Source organism: Dermacentor silvarum, chromosome 10 (genome assembly GCF_013339745.2).
Source record: "Dermacentor silvarum isolate Dsil-2018 chromosome 10, BIME_Dsil_1.4, whole genome shotgun sequence".
Lineage (NCBI taxonomy): Eukaryota > Metazoa > Arthropoda > Arachnida > Ixodida > Ixodidae > Dermacentor > Dermacentor silvarum.
The window spans coordinates 14,984,486-15,005,450 of NC_051163.1; the positions used below are offsets into that span (position 1 = coordinate 14,984,486).

The following is a 20,965-nucleotide window of genomic DNA, read 5'->3' on the forward strand; positions in this document are numbered from 1 at the left end:
TCGCTGCGGCTCAGCGACATGGCATTCTGCCGCTGACCGCAATGTCGTGGGTTCGACTATCGACTGCGCGCTTCCTTGATTCCTTTACACGCTTCCTCACTGGTACACCCATTTTATCGCTGGAATCGGCCGGCTGTGAGCGGCGGATGATAAATGATAAAGGAATGGAATGAACTAAAGGAATCATTACGTTATACTGGCCCTGGACGTCGCGACCGCTGGAAAAACCAAGTTGGGCCTGTATTTTGAAATGTTCAGTCACATTTTCAATTTTTATTTTACAATATGTCGCACCAAGGGGCCGATTCCGACCATAACTAGCCGAAATTTGCATAATGCCGCAGTAACGAAACGAGAAAAATAACTTAGAAGAGTGTGGGTGTAGGCCAGTTTCTTATTCATGATTTGGGAAGTTTACCGCAAAAAAAGAAGAAAAAAACACACGGGACGCAGAAAGAGACAACACGAAGTGGATTCGTTTCATTTAATGAAATGAACACCGAGCTTATATACTCGTAGATCAGACACACGTGTGCACCCGAAAAAGCAACAAGAAAACCAATAAAAACACAGAGCGACCCACTAGCGCACCCAGGATCTCAGCCAGGGGGGGGGGGGGGGGGGGGGGGGTTGACAGTTTGCCAATACCATCTAAACAGCACTAATTTCAATTTCTTCACGGGAAATTGACAAAAAATGCGCTTTTTGCGAGTGTGCAGACGATTGCGTGTCTTACATCTTAGTTGCAGTACTCAAATGCGCAAGGAAAGAAAGGGGGTTAAACAAAAGGGGGGGGGGGGGGGTTAAGTCGGCCTCAGGGGGGGGGGTTACAACCCCCCCCCCCCCCCCCCCCGTCGGTGCGCCACTGGAGCGACCTTCGGCAGGGGTGCGATACAAATGCTAAGATAAACGCTGATAGGCACCGAACTCGTGTGTATCTCACGTGGAAAGAAACAAAAGTTCTTTCTGAGTAACAGCTACTGACGGTGAACTAACGCAATCACCATCCTTAAAGCGTCGCATGGCCAATGCCTCTACAATATCTCTTGCCAGCTGGCCATTTCTTCTGGCGATAATCTCAGTGTCTGATAACATAGGAAAGCTCATATAGGAGCATAGCAGCATAGGATAGCAAAGGATAACATGTCGAAGATCTGTTCTATTCGGTGCCGCACGATGAACCTTTTGGTGCTGTTAGGGAATTCATTGACCTTGAAGGTGCCGTCGATTTCCAGAACTCTTGTGGTGTGTCTTCAGATACCTTTGTAGAGCTGCTGAGTTTTTACCTCAATTCGACAATTGTGTCCTTTGCTGATAAATTGTATGTCCAGAAGAAAGGCATATGCGTTGGGTCTAGTGTCACGCCAGGGCTTTGTGAAATTTCCCTTGCTGCTTTTGACCGCGCGCTGAAGCTCAAGCTGATTCATCCTTCCATTTTGAGAATCTTTAGATACGTAGACGATTTCTTAATCATACTAAAACTTTCAGCGGACGACGACCTTGCATAAGTGGCTCTTGAGATTTTGGCAGTCTTTTCTAATTGCTCAAGCCAGCTGAAATTCACTCACGAGCTTCTGCGTAGTCGGTCAATCCAATTTTTAGATGTAAAGTTAGGTTTTCCTTCCGCTGACCGTACTTGCTGGGCGTTCTGTGTTTCTGTGTCGCTCTGTGTTTTTACTGGTTTTCTCGTTGCTTTTCGGGTGCACATGTGTGTCTGATCTATATAAGCCCGGAGTTCGTTTGATTAAATCAATAGTTGCCAGTAGCGCTTCGTGTTGTCTCTTCATCCCGTGTGTTTTTGCGGTAAACTGCCCAGGTTAAAAAAAAAAAATGTCAGAAATAACTCCAACGGGGCACTGAAAGAGCCATCTCAAAGATAATGAAAACGCTCGAAAAGAGCTAGAATTTCACTGGATAAAGTACGGCCCTGCTTTCTAAGACTGAGCATAGCGGGGTAAGTTCTTTCACCGGGCGCTGGTTCGAGTTGCCCTCGTTTTGAAGCCTTGGTGTAAGAGAGCATCGTGATAGAGTGCACAGGAGCAAAGCGGTCTATTTGCGACCCCCGCGCCTCGTTCTCCAATGGACGGTCTTCTCGCGCCTCCCTTTTTATCTCTCTTTCTCGCTGTGTGGGGGAGGGGTCACACCGTACAGCTCAACGTCGCGCGATGGAAAGTGTTATACCCCAGTCGGTCGCGACTGGCTATACCGCCATCTGCAGCTTGCGCAAAGGATCCAGTCCCGATCGAGAAACTCGATTCATACCAATCTCGATCGCATGCCACAGTGCTCGTGTGACACCGGTATTACTGAGGTAAGAAACTGTCTAGCGGTAAGCTATAAAGTATCTGGCTATATACGCTGAAACTTTCTGGTTATGGTAATCGTAGTTTCATAGGAGAGGTCTGGGAACTGCAGAGGGGTGTTAAGGTTGGTTATGACTAAGATCATCGTTAGTCTGAAACCGCAACATTCAGAAGAGCTATGAATTCATATATATGTTCTGTGACCACTTGACCCGTAACCATGTCATTGTTTTATTTAGATACAGAAACATGGGAACGTGGGCTACGTCAGAGCCCTCTACCCGGCTATGACGAAATTAAATTTGGTACTCAAGCAGCAACAAAAATGACAAAACAGAATGAAATATCAAAAAGCGCAATGGGCATGTTCGATGTAAAGATCGATGTAAGCATATCGACATAGCAACAAAAGGCACGCGAATATGTGGAGCGTACATCGCTGTAGAAAGGGAAAACCAAAACCGGTCCTTAAAAAGCCCCGTTCGACGGATCATGCTTCTTTTCGGGCATTTCAAAGAACATGCGCGTTGCCGCACATGCAGGAATGTCCCTCCCACCGGCGCCGCTGCTGCAACAGCTGACAGTGCTCCTGCTTGCTGCAACGGCAACGACTGGTGTTTTGATCTCTCCGCCGACTCTGGTGAAGCAGCCAGCGCGCGAGACGCTCTTTCAAGTGTCCCACTCCCCCGATGAGCCGGAGAGGCCCTTCGTGCTGGAGTGCGAGGCCACGGGAGAACCCGAGCCCACTTACGAATGGACGAAGAACGGCGACAAGTTCGACCACGCTTCGCAAGCGGATCGCATCTTACAGCTACCCCGCCGCGGTTCGCTCCTCTTCGAGAACCCCAACGACGGGAATGAAGGGTTGTACCAGTGTCGCGCCACCAACCAGCACGGCACTGCGGTGTCCGACGCCGTCTCATTGCGCAAGGCCGAGCTTGGCAAGTTCACCGAAAAGCCACCGAAAGAAGTGCGCGTCAAAGAGGGCGTCCCACTGACGCTCCACTGCGACCCTCCAACGGGATACCCGCGGCCGAATATTTTCTGGGTTATCCGGCACGCGAACGGTGCTCTTAGAAATATCAATTCATCCCGCATAACCGTGAACCCCGAGGGCGGTTTGCACTTCTCGCACGTCGAGATTGAGGACGCGGTGCCCGATGCCGCCTACGTTTGCACCGCGTCGTCACCCTTCCGACACGAGTACCGGCTGGGAAACGAGGTCCATCTGACGTTGGAGCCCAGGCCAAGCACTGAGAAATTCGAGCAATCGCCCATTATACTGTATGGGTCGCCCTCCGGAATTGTAGCACTGCGGGGCCACCAGCTCGAACTCCACTGTATCTATGGCGGTCGACCAGAACCGCAGATTGTGTGGAAGAAACGAGAAGGGGATCTGCCGTCTCAACGCGTATCCTATTCCAACCACGGCACGACGCTGCAACTCCGCTCGATAAGCTTCGAGGACGAAGGCACCTACGAGTGCGAGGCAAGCAACGGAGTAGACGAGGTCCGGAAACACGCCATGCGAGTCAAGGTGGAGGCAGAACCATTCTGGTTGCAAGCGCCGAGCGACACCATTGCAGCTGAAGGAGAGAGTGCCACCTTGAATTGTTCGGCTTCAGGGGTGCCGGAGCCCGAGCTGCGGTGCTTTATGAACGGCGTACCCATCGAGATGATCGAGGGCAACGGACATATGAGATACGGGAACGATGGATTCTCACTCATTATCGAGGAGCTTACAAAGGCTGACACCGCTGTCTACCAGTGTAATGCCTCCAACATCCATGGATATGCCTTTCGGAACTTCATCCTCAATGTTGTCGGTGAGCACTAACATCTTTGGTTTGCTTAAGCTACAGCTGTTAAGGACAGTTTGGACTTAATTTGATTGCCGTTTCAAGTGACAATGTTTTGATCGGGCTGGCAAAGCACTGCGGATTGACACTGCAGATTCGGTAGCTTAGAGAAAGGTCAATGGACCCCCCTATCTAATCCTCGCATTCTGACAACGGGCATTTCGAACGGCCCTGCTGTATAACATATATGTCATCCGCGTGTTTATTCTGACAGGTTTAACAAATTTCCATTTATTTAAAAAGTTGCGCAGATCCAACGCACAGTAGGAAACCATGCAGTGGCGTAGCCAGAAATGTTGTTCTGGGGGGGGGGGGGGGGGGGGGGCTCATGTTGCAGCGCGACCTCCTCCTTATAGAACTTGTCGAGGGATCAAATACATGAATAATAACTGCATTGCCATTATCAATGCCGCAAACGAATGATTGAACGCTACGCACTGTCAAGTAAAATATGTATTTTTTTCATAAAGAATATATTCGTATATGTCCCAAGAATTGTGGCAGAAATAACTGATATCAATGCAGTTATTTATAGTAAAGAAAATATCACACGAACTTTAGATTTAACCATGTGAAGCCAAGCTTCAGTCGAGTGGAGTGTATTAAATCCTCTTCAACTAACGGCGACGCGCACAAGTGTATTTAACCTTCCTTCTATGCAGCGTGAGACCTCACGCAATGCTTATGTTTAAGCGAGGAAATAGCGCTTTTGAACGGGACAGAGGCAGAGACGGTAGACGCGAGCGCTCGTGTCTGTCATCTCTGGATCCGCGCCGTTCATAAGCGCTGTTTCTTCGCTTAAGTATGTACCAAGCAGGCCAGGTTAGCTCAATCTTTCTGTTTATCAGCCACGAAGGTCACAACGTTAATCTCACGTGATCTATACCGCTCACAAGCTATACCGAAATGAAACACCAAGTCAGCCGGAGATGTGAGATATCTACGCAGCGATGTGACGACGAGGACGAAGGTCGCGGGATCGAATCCCGGCCGCGGCGGTCGCATTTCGATGGAGGCGAAATGCAAAAACGCCCGTGTGCTTGCGTTGTAGTGCACGTTAAAGAACCCCAGGTGGTCGAAATTCATCCGGAGCCCTCCACTACGGCGTGCCTCATAATCAGAACTGGTTTTGACACTTAAAAACCTAGAAAGAAGAACCAGGACGAAGGGATGTGTGACGCTTGTCGAGGGAAAAATGGTGATGTCAGGCATTTGTACAGAGAGAGAGAGAAAGAGAAATCACTCTGTTGTACACACAAAAAAAAAGTACCGATGCCCTCAGTCAGGGGCGTCACTAGCGGCGTGCTTAAGCGCTTGAGGCCAACAAAATGGAACTGTTGGTCGCGAATGGCGGTTGTGGTCGTCAGCCTCTCGGCTGGAGGTATGTGTGGGAGGACGACCGAGATGTACGACACATCTTGCTACATTTAGAAAATTTGTACCTCCTGTGCCACAGTGGAACATACCAAATGGCTAAATCAAATAAAATCGAGTAAATCGAATAATTATTTGCGTACAATGCGCTATTCCTTTAAGAGGTCGGTGTGCTTTAGAGATACCTGTGTGTCGACATTATATACGTGCAAGGTCTATGCTGGAATTTATGCTATTTATGGCGCAGAACAGAGGGTCGCGTGCTCTTGCACTACTCTGTTGGTGCAGCATAACGGATTATATATAACCCAGTTTTCTGGCACTAACATTCGGCGCACATAAAAGTTTCGTATGTAGTATATCCGCCGATATAGCGATCGACCATGCAGCATAAAGCAGCCAACAGCAGTCCCGCCAAACCTGGGAGGGTAATCAAAGAAATATTCGCTTTAAAACACTACCTTGTGTATTTTAGCGCATAGGGGTTGCGTGACAGGTAGTGATCGCTGTCAGGCGCCTCAACGCGCGCGCGTGGACGCGTTCTTTCCGCATCTTCGTTTTCTGTTTTGTCTTTTGTACCTTTCCCGCTACATCTGGCATATAGGGTAACCAACTGGATACACATTTTAACCTATCTTCTTCTTGTTCCTCTACTCCCGTATTCTCTCCACTCTGTCTCTTTCTACTTTCGCCGTTAACAACTGTCAATGACTAATGTCGTCGTGCACCGAGATCCTTCTCGGCCACGCCAACCTTTGCCCAGTTATAGTCAAATATTGAGGCTGTCCTCGATTTAGTGCAGCCCAGACACCCGCGAAATAAATGCGGACGGCATTGTAACTGTTCAATGTTGCGCTCATCTGCCCCATATTTTTTTTTCTCAACTTCGCGTAATTTCTCTTACATTTTCTCCATATTGTTGTTCACGCTTGCTTTGTAAGAGTTGGTATTTCTTGTTAGGTTCGCTTGTTTCAATTTTAGTCACAGTGCAAACATGTTTCCTAACCAAGCAGCCTCGTTCGTGCACACCGGCCAAAGCAGAGTTTGTGGGCGTTGGTAGAGGTACACATTTTAATCAGTGCAGAACACGCTAGCCTAGTCATAGGGGTGGCATACTACTCGATCGAGATGTTCACGGTAATATTGTAAACTACGGCAACGCGGTATATGAAAATGGTATAAGAAACAATTTTCTTCAACCACACTGCTTCTCGCCCGATGCGCATCAAACTGAATAGCTTACCTGCAGCGAGCTGACGCACACCTATAAAAAGCTTTCTTGTTGGCCTAGAGTTTAACCAACCTTAATGTGATAGCAGAATACAATTCTGCTCGTTAGCTTCTATTCTATCTTTAACATAAGTGGCACCAAGTGGATAATCTTGATGTTAATGTAAGGGTGCCTCCGATCAACGCAATAACGAAAGGCAGAGAGGTTCATTTCAATTTACACATCCACCCATCGCTTTCATTTGTGGTTTCTGGTTATTCCCTTTTCTATTTTTCTATATCCTTTTTCTATTTGTCATTTGTTTTTGATAGTATTAAGATGATTGTTGCGATTGTTTGACATGCTATGCTCTTTACTGTGTTCTTCCGTAGAAACTCCGCTCATCGAGGAACCGCCTGCACCGCTGACGGTCGGTGTGGTAATGTCGAGGGCGACGATGCGGTGTCGTGTTTCAAGAGTTGCGCGCCCCGAAGTGAAGTGGATGAAGGACTCGCAGGAGCTGACCGGAGGCCGCTACCACATCCTCGACTCCGGCGACCTGCAGATTGATGGCCTCAGGTTCACGGATCAGGGTGAATACACGTGCCACGCCAGCCACAAATCTCGTGTTGATGTGGCCTCCGGATCGCTAGAGGTCAAGCGCAGGACGCGCATTACCCAGCCACCGCGAGACTACGAGGTGACTGAATCGTCTCCTTTGTTTTGAGCACTAGCTTGCGCGCACTGTTAGCTGCGCATGTTAATTAGATACCAACGGAAAATATAAAGCTGAGTTATATTGATAGATTATTCGTATAGAAGCCTATCATCGTTTTCTGTATGCCAAAATATGACTTCTTTTTTTGCGTAAAAAATGTCCACTGAAGGTCCCGCCGATGCTCCTCAATTAGAATCGCCCGCGCCAGAACGGACGAGTTGACGTAATCCGCACGTGACCTCCCTCTCTCCCCCAATTTGTGAATCAGCCAGTGCTGACGTAGTATGAGAGACACGTGTACAGGGTCGTCCAGTGTAAGAGGAAACGCCTCATTAGTATTGAAGCTGGTATATCTTCAACATGCCTTCTACTTCACGGGGGAAATGTGCAGAATACGACGCCTGATGATGATGCCGATAAAGGAAATAAACGGTTTCTTTATTTTGTGCTAAACATAAACTGCTATAGGTACTTGAATACTAATGATGTGTTTCCCCTAAAAGTGGCGGGCCCTGTACACAGTCAAAAATTTGTGGTTCCTATTTTCGTCACTTCCTCGCTCACAAAACCTCCGTTCTCGCTACGAATGACGAATTCGTAATGACAGAAGCCCAATCTTTCCATCCAGCTCGACTTAATATTTTCCTTTGGTATATTTTAAAACTTAGTTTAGCCTGAGAGCACGGTGGCAATGTTGAAAATACACCACCCGTAGGGTTGACGTGAACATTTCATGTAAAAGAAATTGTGCAGAAATATTGACGATGATTGTCAAAGTAAAGCGATAAACCGAATCCTTCTAGAAATCTATTCAGTTTATTAAATGAATGACGCGCTTCAAGGCGTATAGTTATCACAGTGAGGATCCTTAGGCACCGTTTGTGTTGCGCGAACGAACGAGCGATAAAATGAATTAGCGAGCGAACGAACCAACGAACGTTTCTCTATACCGCAGCTGCCGCATGGCGGTAGGGCGGCGGGAGTCGAGGGCTGTCTTTGCCTAGTCTCTCCTCAAGCTATAAGCCACATAACTGCCGCATGGCGGCAGGGCGGCGGGAGTCGAGGGCTGTCTTTGAAGCTATAAGGCCACATAACTGCCGCATGGCGGTAGGGCGGCGGGAGTCGAGGGCTGTCTTTGCCTAGTCTATCCTCAAGCTATAAGGCCACATAACTACGGCTGCTGATCTTTCGTTCTCTCTTAATGCAGCATGAGTGTCTCTATTGCCTTGCACAGGTGGCAGCCGGCAAAGCCGCGACCCTCCGCTGTAACGCCGAAGCGGACCCAAGTCTGGAGCTGTCTATCGGATGGCTGTTCAATGGCCAGCCCGTGGACCTTGCGGCCGACCCACGCGTGGTTCAGCTGAATGATAACTCGCTGATTATCACACGGACCACCGAGCTCGACTCGGGTGTCTATACATGTGTGGCACGCACCGAAGTCGATAGTGACCGCGCAATGGCTGCACTGATTGTTCAGGGTGAGTGCCCACTTTTCTTTTGAATTCACGTTGGCTGCCAAGCAGCGTAGTGGGCTAAGATTCATTACCCTAATTATTCCATCAATCATCAGCAATCAACAGGTGATGTGCTGTATGGTCGAGCAAAAACGATTGCCATTTGTAGATAACCGTAGTGCTACGAACAGTTCATGATGCAATGGATTGTTTTCTAAACCGGCGGCATTCTTCACAAATTTCACCCAGTAAAATTGATATAATGTGGCATCATCGTCGAGGGCCGATTTATTGTTTGTAAGGTTGGTCTTGACTTTGTTGTGACGGTTTTCTATCGGTCGACATGCTGCAGAGGCATTAGCATGGGTATTATTCTGAAAAAAAAAAAAAAAATAAGGAACAGGATATTAAAGCAAAGCTTTCCTTGCCCTAATTACCAGGCTCGGCATGGTTGCTGCTTTCTGCTGGTTCGGTCTGGGCCCCTTCCGGTGGTAGTTGCCAGCATTGCTCCTCGCTTTCCCTTTCCTGTGTATATGTTTTCAAATCAAATAATAATAATAATATCTCGACAGATATGTTTGTGGATATATATACGAAGGTTCCTCAAATGGAAAATTGTATCCACCAGTCTTGAAACACGAAGCTACAAAGAAAAGCCATACGGGTTTCTCAGAAAGAAAGCATCGCAGTTGAAGAAGAATTTGTCCCGGTACTGGGATTGAACCCGGGACCAATTTCATTTTTCTCGCGCTATGTGGTGGTAGGACGCAAGGACGCAAGAGGGACGAAACATAACTGGATACGAAGCGGACACGAAGTGTCACAGGGGAGATCAAAGTTTTGCGCTCCCCTGTGGCTCGCTTCATATCCAGTGTTCGTTTCGTCTATGTTGCGTCCTACAGTACTTAGCGCGAGAAAAATTAATACGCACCAACTAGCCCAATTCAGAGCCCCGGGACCAACTCCTTTCCGGGGCGGTCACTCTACCATCTTAGCTAACAAGGAGACTAACAGGCCGTAGCGCGAGGGCGAATAATTCGACAACTCAATTATAGTCGCCCTCACGATTGATAGAGTTAATCGAATTGCCCTCGTGATTAGTCCAAACATCTGAGGGGTATACTTGAAGGGACAGCATTTGCGAGCATTAGATCTGTATACTCTTAAAGTGCTTTTAGACGTCATTTCCGTTTATTTGGCGGGAAAATGTTAGTATTACCGGGAAGGTCACGTGTCTTTTGTCAGTTAGTGTGTCACCTTGGTGCTGGAAGTATTTTCTTGTATTCAGGCTGTTTGGCGCAGTATAGCTATCGAAGATTGCTAGGCTTTTTCAGCGGAGCTGTTAGAACCTCGCTATAATGATCATTCCGTCGTCCGCAGCTTCCCTGAGCTGTGGCAGTTCGGGCCGAGCTCGCGCAGCATAGAGGATGTGAGGTGGAAAGGAGTGAGGCAGAAGGTAGTGGGACGGGGCTTAGCGGGAGAGAGGGAGCGGCGCGGCGAGGGTGAGTGGAGCTAAGCGGGGGAGAAGGAGCGGCGTGGCGGGCACTGGTCGTGTGACTCTCCGATAAAACCCGTGCGCTCGCTTCGGCGGTCCTCTTTCTCGCAGTGGAAAAAGAAGTGACGTGGCGTTTGCTTAGCAATGGCGAAGGCTACCGTCAGGACTCCCGAGGAAGAAGCCGCTCGACTGTAGCGCCGTCGAGAAGCTGATTGTGAATGGAAGCGTCGACAGAGATCCGATCCTGAAGCGAGAGCAAGGGAAGCTGAAACCAAGCGTCGCAGAAGAGAAGATGCCGAGTTTGAGATTGAGAGAAGCCGAGAGTTCGCGTAGGCGAAGAAATCTTAGCATTCTCAATCTGCACTGGCATGTCAAAAAAATTATGCGTGGCGCTGCTATCGCAAACACCAGAGACCAGTGGAGGTGGGGGAGCGCAGCAAAAGTTAGACTAAATGTGGGGTTTGCCACTACTTTACTAGGCTTCCCCCAGCTTCGCTGGTCTCTAGTGTTTGCGATAGCAGAGCCGCGCATAATTTTTTTCTTGATTCCTTAGAATGCCAACGTAGTCATTTAGTGAAAAAACAGATAGCTGTACTCGCCTTGGTTGCTTAGAGGCGATGGCGTTGCGCTGCTAAGCGCGAGGTCGCGGGTTCGATTCCCGTCAGTGGCGGCCGCCATAACGATGGGGTCGAAATGCGAAAACGCTCACTCGTACACCGTGCATCGAGCGCACGTTAAATGCACGTCAGAATTATTCGGGAGTCCCCCACTACTGTGTGTCTCATAATATCAGATCGCGTTCTTGGCGCATAAAACCCCAGAATTCCATTTTTTTTCTTTCGCGCGGTTCTTTACATTTACCTTGGCGTCACCAACAGCTCAAACACAGCCTCGGCATATTACAAGTGAACCAACTGAGGAGCCACAATACTCCATTTCTATTACAACCACAGTGTTCATTCTTGTGCTTCCGATATGACTGACCGTGTTCCGTTTTCCATCAACCTTGCAGATGTGCCCAATCCACCACAGATGGTCCAAGTCGACTGCGACGTCTCCATGGCTGTCGTGCATTGGAAGCCCACAGGCGATCGGCGGGCCCCTATACTGTCCTACTCAATTCAGTACAACACCTCCTTCAGCCCCGACACGTGGGAAGATGCCTTTGTGAACATACCCGCCCACGACACTAAGTTCAAGGTTTCCATGAGTGCCTGGACCAACTACACGTTCCGGGTGGTGGCTCGCAACAAGATCGGGCCCTCGCTGCCCTCAGGGGCATCGTCGAGGTGCACGACTCCTGAAGACGTGCCACACAATAATCCCGACCAAGTCATGAGCCGTGGGGAAAGCTTCGACAATCTGGTCATAACCTGGGCACCCATGTCCCCCATAGAGCACAATGCACCGGGATTCTTCTACAAGGTACTCTGGAAGCGCGACGACATCCCCGGCAGCGCGTGGAATGAACACATCATCGAGGACTGGAAGCAGAACCGACTCGTCGTCCCCGATCAGCCTTCGTTCAAGCCATACCGCATCAAGGTCGAGGCGCACAACCGGCTCGGCCAGGCAAACACTGCCCCCAGAGAAGTCATCGGGTATTCTGGCGAGAATGTGCCGTTGGCTGCACCCCAGGTCTTACAGCTGACGGAAGTCATCAACGCCCGCACTGCCAAGTTTACTTGGAGCCCCGTGAGCTCCGAGTCTGTGCGGGGTAATTTCCGCGGCTACAAAATCCAAACGTGGACAACGGACGAGGGGAAGGAAAGGCTACGGGAGATGGTGGTCCCGGCCAACGTGAATACGTCCATTGTCAGCCTGTTCCGGCCCTATTCACGCAACGTAGTCCACATCTTGGCGTTCAACGACATGTACAACGGGCCGCCATCGGACACCCTCGATTTCACGACACCGGAGGGCGTTCCGGGGCCAGTAGCCTCGTTCGATAGCTTGCCTATTGGGTCAGAAGCCGTGTACCTCACGTGGAAGCCGCCCTCGGAGCCCAATGGCTTACTTACGGGCTACCACATCTACTATCAAGAGGTGCGCGGCAGCATGCTGGGACCCAAGATCGAACGTCTGCCACCAGTGAGCGACCCGCAGAAGCTGAGTGCCAAGCTCGGGGGACTCAAGCCGCGTTCCCTATACCGCATCACTATTCAAGCGGCGACTTCTCAGGGCCAGGGAGAGCCATACTTCATCGAGCTGAGAACGCCGGACGAGTCCGAAAACCCCCCCGACGCGGCCGACTTCGTCTGGGCCTACGTGCCAGGCGACGAAGGCAGAAGCGCAAATGTGCGGGTACGGCAGCCGTTTACTGGGGGTTCTGGGGTAGTTGCTCTGTGATAACAGACCTGGCAATTTCAGAAGCTGAGCTGGCACACAAGTGCCCATGAATGTCTCATGAACGACACAGAAAGTATCCATGAACCTTAAACGTACGCAGAAGTATAACCGTGCCAAACCGATGACAAATGCTCTGATTTGCCGTCATCGATCTGCTATCTTTCTTTCCTACTTCTGATTAGTCCACTGTCTACTCCTTTGATAGCGGCAACTAGCATTCCCGTGTTTCTACAAAGTTTATCGCTCCGCATATTCTATAAACGACCGGTTCACCTCACCAGTTAAGCACAGAAACACTTCGCTGGCAAACCTACCTCGCCAGAATACATGCCGGCGCTGATAGCTTTCGTCGGAGTGCACAAAATTGTTGAATTTTAAGATTTAGTGTTTAGCTGGCGGCTTTATCTTCATTCCTCATTGGTCTGATTTCTTACCGTGATTTGGACCCTCCGCTCCATTATGATGTGCTGTCTTGCTCTTCTCTCCTTCCTGATGAGCGTCTTTTGTGTGTTTTGTGACTCTTTGTGACATCGCTGAGATTGTAAGTTACCAATTACACACTTCTAAACCATCGTATGAAGCCCATTATATAAGGATTTCCCGCTTAAAAAGTAGAGAAATGCTGCACTGCTACTTACAGCCGTGGAAAGCAATAAAGAATTCAGCAGACCCTACCATCCCGTAGGTGAAGCGACTAAGAGATGGCGATAAAAAAATGACAATTAAGTGTGATATATTTACTAAACGATTTCCTAATAACTGTCTATATCTATTACCTGCCGAAAACTTTTGATGGCACTGAAATTATCTTCAGATGTTACATTCTAGGTTTAAAAGTAAAAATGCAAGATAAGTCAGTTTTGTAATATTTCGCTTGTTAGTCAACATATTATTAACAATTAATATATCGGATCACCTGTCTCGGCTTTCATCCTTCCAGCTACTGCAGACTTACGGGAACGTACAGCCGGTGTCAAAAGTTTATATACAGCGGGATCAGAAAAAAGTTGACTATTTACGCTTGCTGTATAACCGTATAACTTCAAGTTATGCGGTTATACAGACTATATTCGCAAATTTCTCGAAATATCAACGGCTTTTCAGACCCCGTGGTCTGTAAACTTTTGGCGCCCACTGTACGTGACGAGAACCAAGGCCGCTTACTACGATCCAGCAGTTAGCATAGCACCGATGGGTTTTATTCGCATCACTGTATGGCTGTGCATCTCAAAGATCATTTTTCTTTACCTCAGTTGAATAAAATGTGAAACAAGTTCAGCACAGGCTACCAACCCACAAGTACAATCTATAAAAATTACTAACGATAAAACTCTCATGAGCAACGAGCACTCAGAGCAGCATTATACGTGACATGAAATCGTCTATTCTAACAGTACTGAAAGAACATTTCCCATAAATGATGCAAATTGTTGGTACAGTATTGCATGATATCAATGCATGAGTGCGTGAAATACCCCGGAAGTAATAAGAATAACGACTGTTGGCATCGATGTGACAAATGCCATGGCAAGGGGCCTTGAGGTGACGCGCGAACGAATGGGACTTGCAGGTGACATGGTTGCCGGCGGTGACCGGACACCCCGGCAGCGACTTCTACGTCCAGTACCGCCGCAAGGGTGACGAGACATGGGAAAACACAACGGTTGCGGAGCATGATAACAGCATCGTGGTCATGGGCCTGGACAAGCACGCCTTCTACGAAGTGCGCATCGTTGTCGTCGATGGCAAGTACCAGAAGCAGTCGCCGATCGAGGAGGTGTTGACAGGAACTCTCGGTAAGAATGCCCAGTGTTGTCAAAGGTTTAGAGACGAATGTGCGCATAACTTGTTTATTAACACCTAAACTTTACGGTAAAGCCTATGGGGATGGTGGTGGTGGCGATGGCGGTGATGATGTTGTTACAGGCGGGGTTAGCCTGGAAGACGTGAACGGCAATTTCTCCACCTTACGGTAAATGTCTGTATGTGAGAACTTACCGCATCTTTCTGCGACAGCTGTTTTAGATCGTTAAAACTGGGGAATTAGAAACAAAATAAGAAGACTTCATAACGTGCGCGACAAAGGTCCACACAATTTTGAAACGCCAAAATTTGATCAATCAACTTTTTGTTAATGTAAGTTCACTAATTAGTTTTCATATTGGTTTCTAATGCCACCAATATAAAAACATAAAGCATATATCAAAGCGTAAAGGCTGATAGAAACTTTGAGGCTAGCACGAGTTCGAATAAATAAGGACTCAAAATGTGCGGCGAAATGCACTTCCGTTCCAGTTAATAGTTATCTGTGCTGCGTTATTGCACAGTGCGGAAACATATAACTGAAACTGCAATGCATTTCGCCGCTGATCTCTAGTTCTTGAAAAATGTACACTGAGGTTCTTGAAAAATGTTGGCTCCGAGTAATGCCGGACTTCAATTTTGATGTTACCTTTCCCCTAAAGTCACTTATTAAAACAACAATGAGCGATAGCTGGTTAAATAACAATCGTATTTGCAGTTAAAGCACTAATACTGATGTCGGCCACTGTTATGAAGCATGATCAGCAAAGGTTATTTCATCTCGAATCCTCTATTTATAATACCTTAACAGAGTCATCACAGAAGCACATGGTATACATTCCGCTCTTTTCCTCTTTTTATTCCCCCTATCCCTTACCCCTTGTGTAGGGTAGCAAACCGGACGTTCATCTGGTTCACCTCCCTGCCTTTCCTCTCTTCGCTTTCTCTCTCTCTCTCCGCACACTTAATCGTGGAGCATATACGTCATCTGCATATACGCCTAACCAAGTGGCGTATGTTGTGTATCGGTTATTTCTAAGTGTACACTGTTGTCATTAAAATTAAAGCGGCAGCAGACACTTGAACCTATTTTATACTGTCGAAGCAGGTTTTACATTATTGCAGATTGCGTTATGCCCACGGCTAGGCTTCTGTGATTGCAGTGAAGAAATCGGACATCAACATTATTACGCAGAAATTGGTCTTCGGTTCCTGGGCCTTCTCATTGAAGCACGTATTTTGATACAGAAAATGGAGATAAAACCTTGCCAAAGCTATTGTAGGCATGCAAAAAGAAGTCTAAAAGCAAGTATAGGATTTTTTTGTTGTTGTTAAATGTGTGCTTTAATCGTTTGTCACCAGCCGTAACAAAAGTAATGCTTGCAAAGGAAACGACAGGTTCCAATTACACTTGTGATTTTTGTGGTCAAACATTGGAGGCTGCCACAAGTTTTTGTGAGGAATGAAACAATGCACTATTCGAGTGAAAAGTCAGACCATCTCGACGAACCCAGCAATATCTTCATGCCATGCTGGACACCATTGTTTCAGTTCGTCATTTCTTATTAAATTGCCAGTTATATAGATAACCTGGTAAGGCGCAAGTACCCGGAAGTCTCAACATTAAAGGTAAATCTAGTCATTCCCCTAAAAATATGTTTAGATTATTAGATATTTGAACAGTTCTCAACAATATAAGTTACCCACTCAGGGACCCGTCAGTGGTGCTTAATAATACGCCGAGAATTTCTCTAACGAATAAAAATTTCCGATCTTTCCTGAAATATCCAAAAAGTTCTTCCACAGCTCCTGTGCATCTTTCTCGCAAATTTATTTTACCGATTAGGTTTGGTTAACCTTATTACAGGTAGGTATATGCGGGCAGCAATATGATCGCCTGCACGCTGTACGCAAGAGCTTTTATACTGATCAACAACGGTCGAACAAGAGAATCGACAGCCTATAACCAACAACGTTTCGGTGGCTTCGTCAAGCATTCAGACAAGTCCTATCGTCGAAACATTGGCTCTACACTGTGGCTTCCTATATTCGGTCATTGCTGTACACTTCAAATTTACATCTTCTGCAAAAACTTCGTCTTCAAAGAGCTGCTTGCACCTCAAAAATTGTTTTTTTTTTTCGCTAGCGCAACTGCCCCCCCCCCTCTCTCTCTCTCTCTCTCTCTTCCTGCACTCGCGTTATAATCTTACTTTATTGTGCACTTCGTAAAATAATGCTTTTTGCACCGGCATCAGTCAGATTATTACGGCAATATCGAGGCACCACTTTGTACTGTGCGCACACGTACACGTGTGAAACATTTCTCGCATTTTTGTTTTTTCACACAGGTGGCCCTAATCCTCCAGAGATACTTCGCGTAGAATGCGAAGCGTTCACGGCGCTCATAGAGTGGGCACCCCGAGGCGACAACCGGGCGTCTATCCTGTCGTACTCAGTCCAGTACAGTGTCACTCCAAACTCGTGGGAGGACATCGGTCCGGAGATTCCTGCACCGGACACCAGTTTTCGGTTGGCTCTGAGTCCTTGGGCCAACTACACTTTCAGGGTGGTGGCTCGCAACAAGGTCGGACCCTCGGCACCCTCCGAGCCATCGGCAACGACGTGCGTGACCCCAGAAAGCGTGCCATTCAAGAATCCCGATTCTGTCACAGGCCGGTGGAACATCTATGATGACCTCATCGTATCCTGGATGCCTATGGGCCCCATCGATCACAATGCACCGGGATTCTTCTACAGGGTGTCCTGGAATCAGAGCGACCTTCCCGATGCCGCATGGAGCTCGCATGACGTCAAGGACTGGACGCAGGACACGCACGTCCTACGTGGCCTGCCCAGGACTGCGCCCTACACCGTCCGCGTGGAGGCACACAACCGGCTTGGTCAGGCGAACGTCTCGGCCACAGAAATTGTAGTTCCGAAGAGTGAGAAAGCGAAGCTCGTGGACATTATGGATGCGATTCTTGCGTACTTATAAGGGGTGTTCATAAGCACATCGTGACAGCGTGCATCGTTTTCTTGCATGGTGAGGTGCCGAATGCGCACATCTTTACGGCATCAATCAAGTCCTGGGTATTTTGAGTGGTGGTGAATCTCGTCCTATCCCCGCATTCTAACACTCGCTTAATTTCGACATCATTTGTGTACTAAGCGATAAAAAATAAATCTGTGGATAAGTATTACTGGATTCCTTCAGGGTCACAGTTACGCGGTCAATTGCTCAAAGATGCCACAAGGAATTTCGAAGCTGTCCGGCAGAGGCGACGCATTTCTAGAAGAAAAAATAAAAAGAACTTTACAAGGTATTTCAACTTTGGTGCACACACGGCTGTCACACATTAGAGGTGTTGGATTGTTCGTTGGAGTATCTTCCGATCACTCCGTTCATGTACGTCATGTTAGGGTGCAATGATCGGTCAAAACGGCAATATTTCTTGATAATGTTAAATAACGAGCCACCGATACGAACGAACGAGGGAACGAGGGAACGAGCGAACGAGCGAACGAACGAACGTTTTCCTTGCCGTGTCCGACCACCGACCAACCACGAAAACGGCTAAAGAGGAAAAGAAAGCTATTCTCTTTAAAACAGATATAGCAGGCAAACCCTTGATATCTGAGGAATACATGGCTGCGCTAACAGGAAAACATTTAGAAAGAAAAGTGGGAAACGATAGGTCGGGCGCTCGCCCAGCAACAAGTTCTACTCAAACCTTTGAGACATTTCAAGTGTCATTTAGTCCAGTCGGGCCCCATAAATGTCGCATGAGAGAGGTGCAATGCACGAACAAATACTGATTCTCTCTTTCTAGATCAAAACTGAGTCATTCAACGATTAATGCGTGGGCGGGACATAAGGTGACAGCAGCTAAATAAAACCGCGAACACTCACTGTGGATAAGTTTTGAATCCAGATCACTCAGATGCGATGTACTCAGCCAGATCAACAGCTCATCACGGCCGGCTGATGAAGTTGATAATTTAAAAAAATTTACATTGACTGAAAATTTAAAAAATACTCAGGCACATAAATTTCTCAAATTAATATGTCGATACTAAGGACATTTTCAATCGGGAATGATTGTCATTGCTTATTGAGAAAGGATATAAGCGTTTAAGAAAAGAGCTACAATTTACCATTTCTGAGCAGATGTTTTATTTAGGCCATCGGTATATTTGCAAACGTTGATGAATATTGGAAAATTATAAATAAGAGTTGCAGCATCAAGTTAACATGGTGCAACTGAGCAATAAGAAAACTATCACAATTGCACGTCTCACCTATTGGAGCACATAATGTGGACAAAATTGGTGCATTATACGCCACTCAGAAGTATTCCGTTAATTTGTATTAAGACATTTGGAGAACCCTTGTAAACGTTGTAATGATTTAATGTACGCTCAAAACTAGTTAATTATATTTGCCTGTTTTTGATTATCTCCCTGCTACAGCTCATAGAATTGTGATATTTAATTTTGATATGAAATTACGAAGTTGAAAACTTCCAGCTTAGTTAATATTTTTCTTTTTTTAATGCGAAGTATTCCTTGCCTCATTCTTGGCACTTTGCGGTAGATAGGTAAGTTCCTTTCTCAGCTCGCTTTATAAAAAATAAAATAATTTGTGACCGATGGTGGAATCGAACCTCCATGCACCGTGGAGCACACCAGCCCGGTCGTCTAACCACTAGGCCGCGATTTCATTTTATTTCTTTATTGGCGTTATTCAATTCCCACAGTAATTATTTTGTACAAACATACCAGCCCAGCAAGCCCTGAGGAGAGAAATAATCAAAAATCTGGCATGTACATCAGCCCTTCTAACCCAGGAAGGCAGTCTCAATCCAGTACTTGCAGTTAATACACTTGAACCATCCTGAATATACAGATTCGCGAAAGTAAATCCTTGTTCGTGTCACGTCCAGATCTGCATGACCCGCCGGCCATTCTTGACAACTAAATACCATGTAGACCCAGAAGCATTAATTATCCCGTCAATGGGCACGCTTACGCTCGCCCGCTACCCAAGTAGAACGTAATAATTGGTCTGTCGTAAGCTCGCATCGAATGCCGGCGTAGATATGCCCTTGCTGTCCTTGCTGACCATCTTCAGCATGGTCGTCGTCGTGCTACTGTCGTCACACACTATATATATATATATATATATTGCGACGAGGTTTATTGTCGTCGAGAACGTTGCAAGAACGCTACGTAAAGGTAGGCACTGCAAGGGCTTTTCGTAGCACGGGGCTCACTCGCGATCACGGCACGATACTTCGTCTTCCTCTTCAGTCGGCACATACACAGGGGCGGCCTCTGCTCTGCTTCATTACAATATATATATATATATATATATATATATATATATATATATATCATGTATATATATCATGTATATAATGCTTCCAAATGCTCAGATCTTTTGATTTAAAATCCTGGTTCTCCATTTCCTTGTTTTTTGTGTCCTTTTATTACATTTATTTTCTTTTTGTATGTATATGTCGTGCACAGAGATGTTGTTGCCAATGTACTTTCTCCGTTGTGTATGTTTATATATTTTGCTGCTCCTTATATTTGTATCATGGTACATTGAATAGCACTGTTTGCTAAATTTCCTTTTTGTGTGTTCTAATGTAACTTATGTCACCTCGTAGCGAAGCCCCGTCAGGCCGAATGGCCTTTAGCTTCGCTTCGTTTTTCTGTATTCCGTTACAGAAATAAAATACACCGTTCCTTCAATCATTCAAATCAAATTTGTACTTCCAACAATCCATATATGTTAGCTTCTCTCTCAAATACACAAATACGACTAATGTCAGTTCAGCTGTCGTCCAATGATAGCATTACTAGCTGCGATTTGCGTGTACTTGAAAGCGAAATTGAAGTTGGCCTAGAGATTGAGCGTTCTCTTACAGATCTCTATTGATATACTAAATTAGTTTACACTGTTAAAGTGCGGTTTCAAAACTATATTTCATTTAATTTCGTGATAAGATGTTGATTGCTAGAAGAACAAAAGGAAGTCTAAACTTGCCCTTTTTTATTTAGTGCCAGAACTCCACACGTACGTCAGCGTGACGTCACCAATTTCAAAGTATTTTCGCATACTTAGGCCGTTTTGGCGTTCTAACCTTGTAAAGTCAGTATTTGACTCGTTCAGAGTACAATGTGGTCTTTACTGACAAAAAATTGACACGAGCGGACGTCGTCAGTATCCATAACGTCACAGCGAGATGGCGTGGACACTTGAAGGCGGCGTCGCCACTCATGGTCTCGTTTTTTTTTTCTTTTTTTTTTTTAAGGGTAGGGCGTCTGGTTTCCTTTTTTGTTTTGTTTTTTTCTTGTCAACCTGCTATCAAGGGATCTTGACACGTTTTCGGGT

General features: G+C 46.7%; 1 protein-coding gene across 2 annotated transcripts in view; it reads left to right on the forward strand.

Annotated features, from left to right (window-relative positions):
• Positions 1-20,321, forward strand: part of LOC119431153 (neuroglian) — a 50,274-nt gene extending 29,953 nt beyond the window's left edge. The window contains exons 1-7 of one of the 2 annotated variants that reach the window (XM_049656910.1): positions 1,907-2,311; positions 2,846-4,129; positions 7,139-7,446; positions 8,699-8,942; positions 11,426-12,717; positions 14,333-14,558; positions 16,914-20,321. In XM_049656910.1, the coding sequence (XP_049512867.1) occupies positions 2,848-4,129; positions 7,139-7,446; positions 8,699-8,942; positions 11,426-12,717; positions 14,333-14,558; positions 16,914-17,560 (3,999 nt within the window). In that variant the 5' untranslated portion in view covers positions 1,907-2,311; positions 2,846-2,847 and the 3' untranslated portion in view covers positions 17,561-20,321. Of the gene's footprint in view, positions 1-1,906; positions 2,312-2,845; positions 4,130-7,138; positions 7,447-8,698; positions 8,943-11,425; positions 12,718-14,332; positions 14,559-16,913 lie in introns of those variants that run through there. The other variant, XM_037698624.2, reaches the window with a different exon arrangement.
• Positions 20,322-20,965: the final 644 nt, after the last annotated feature.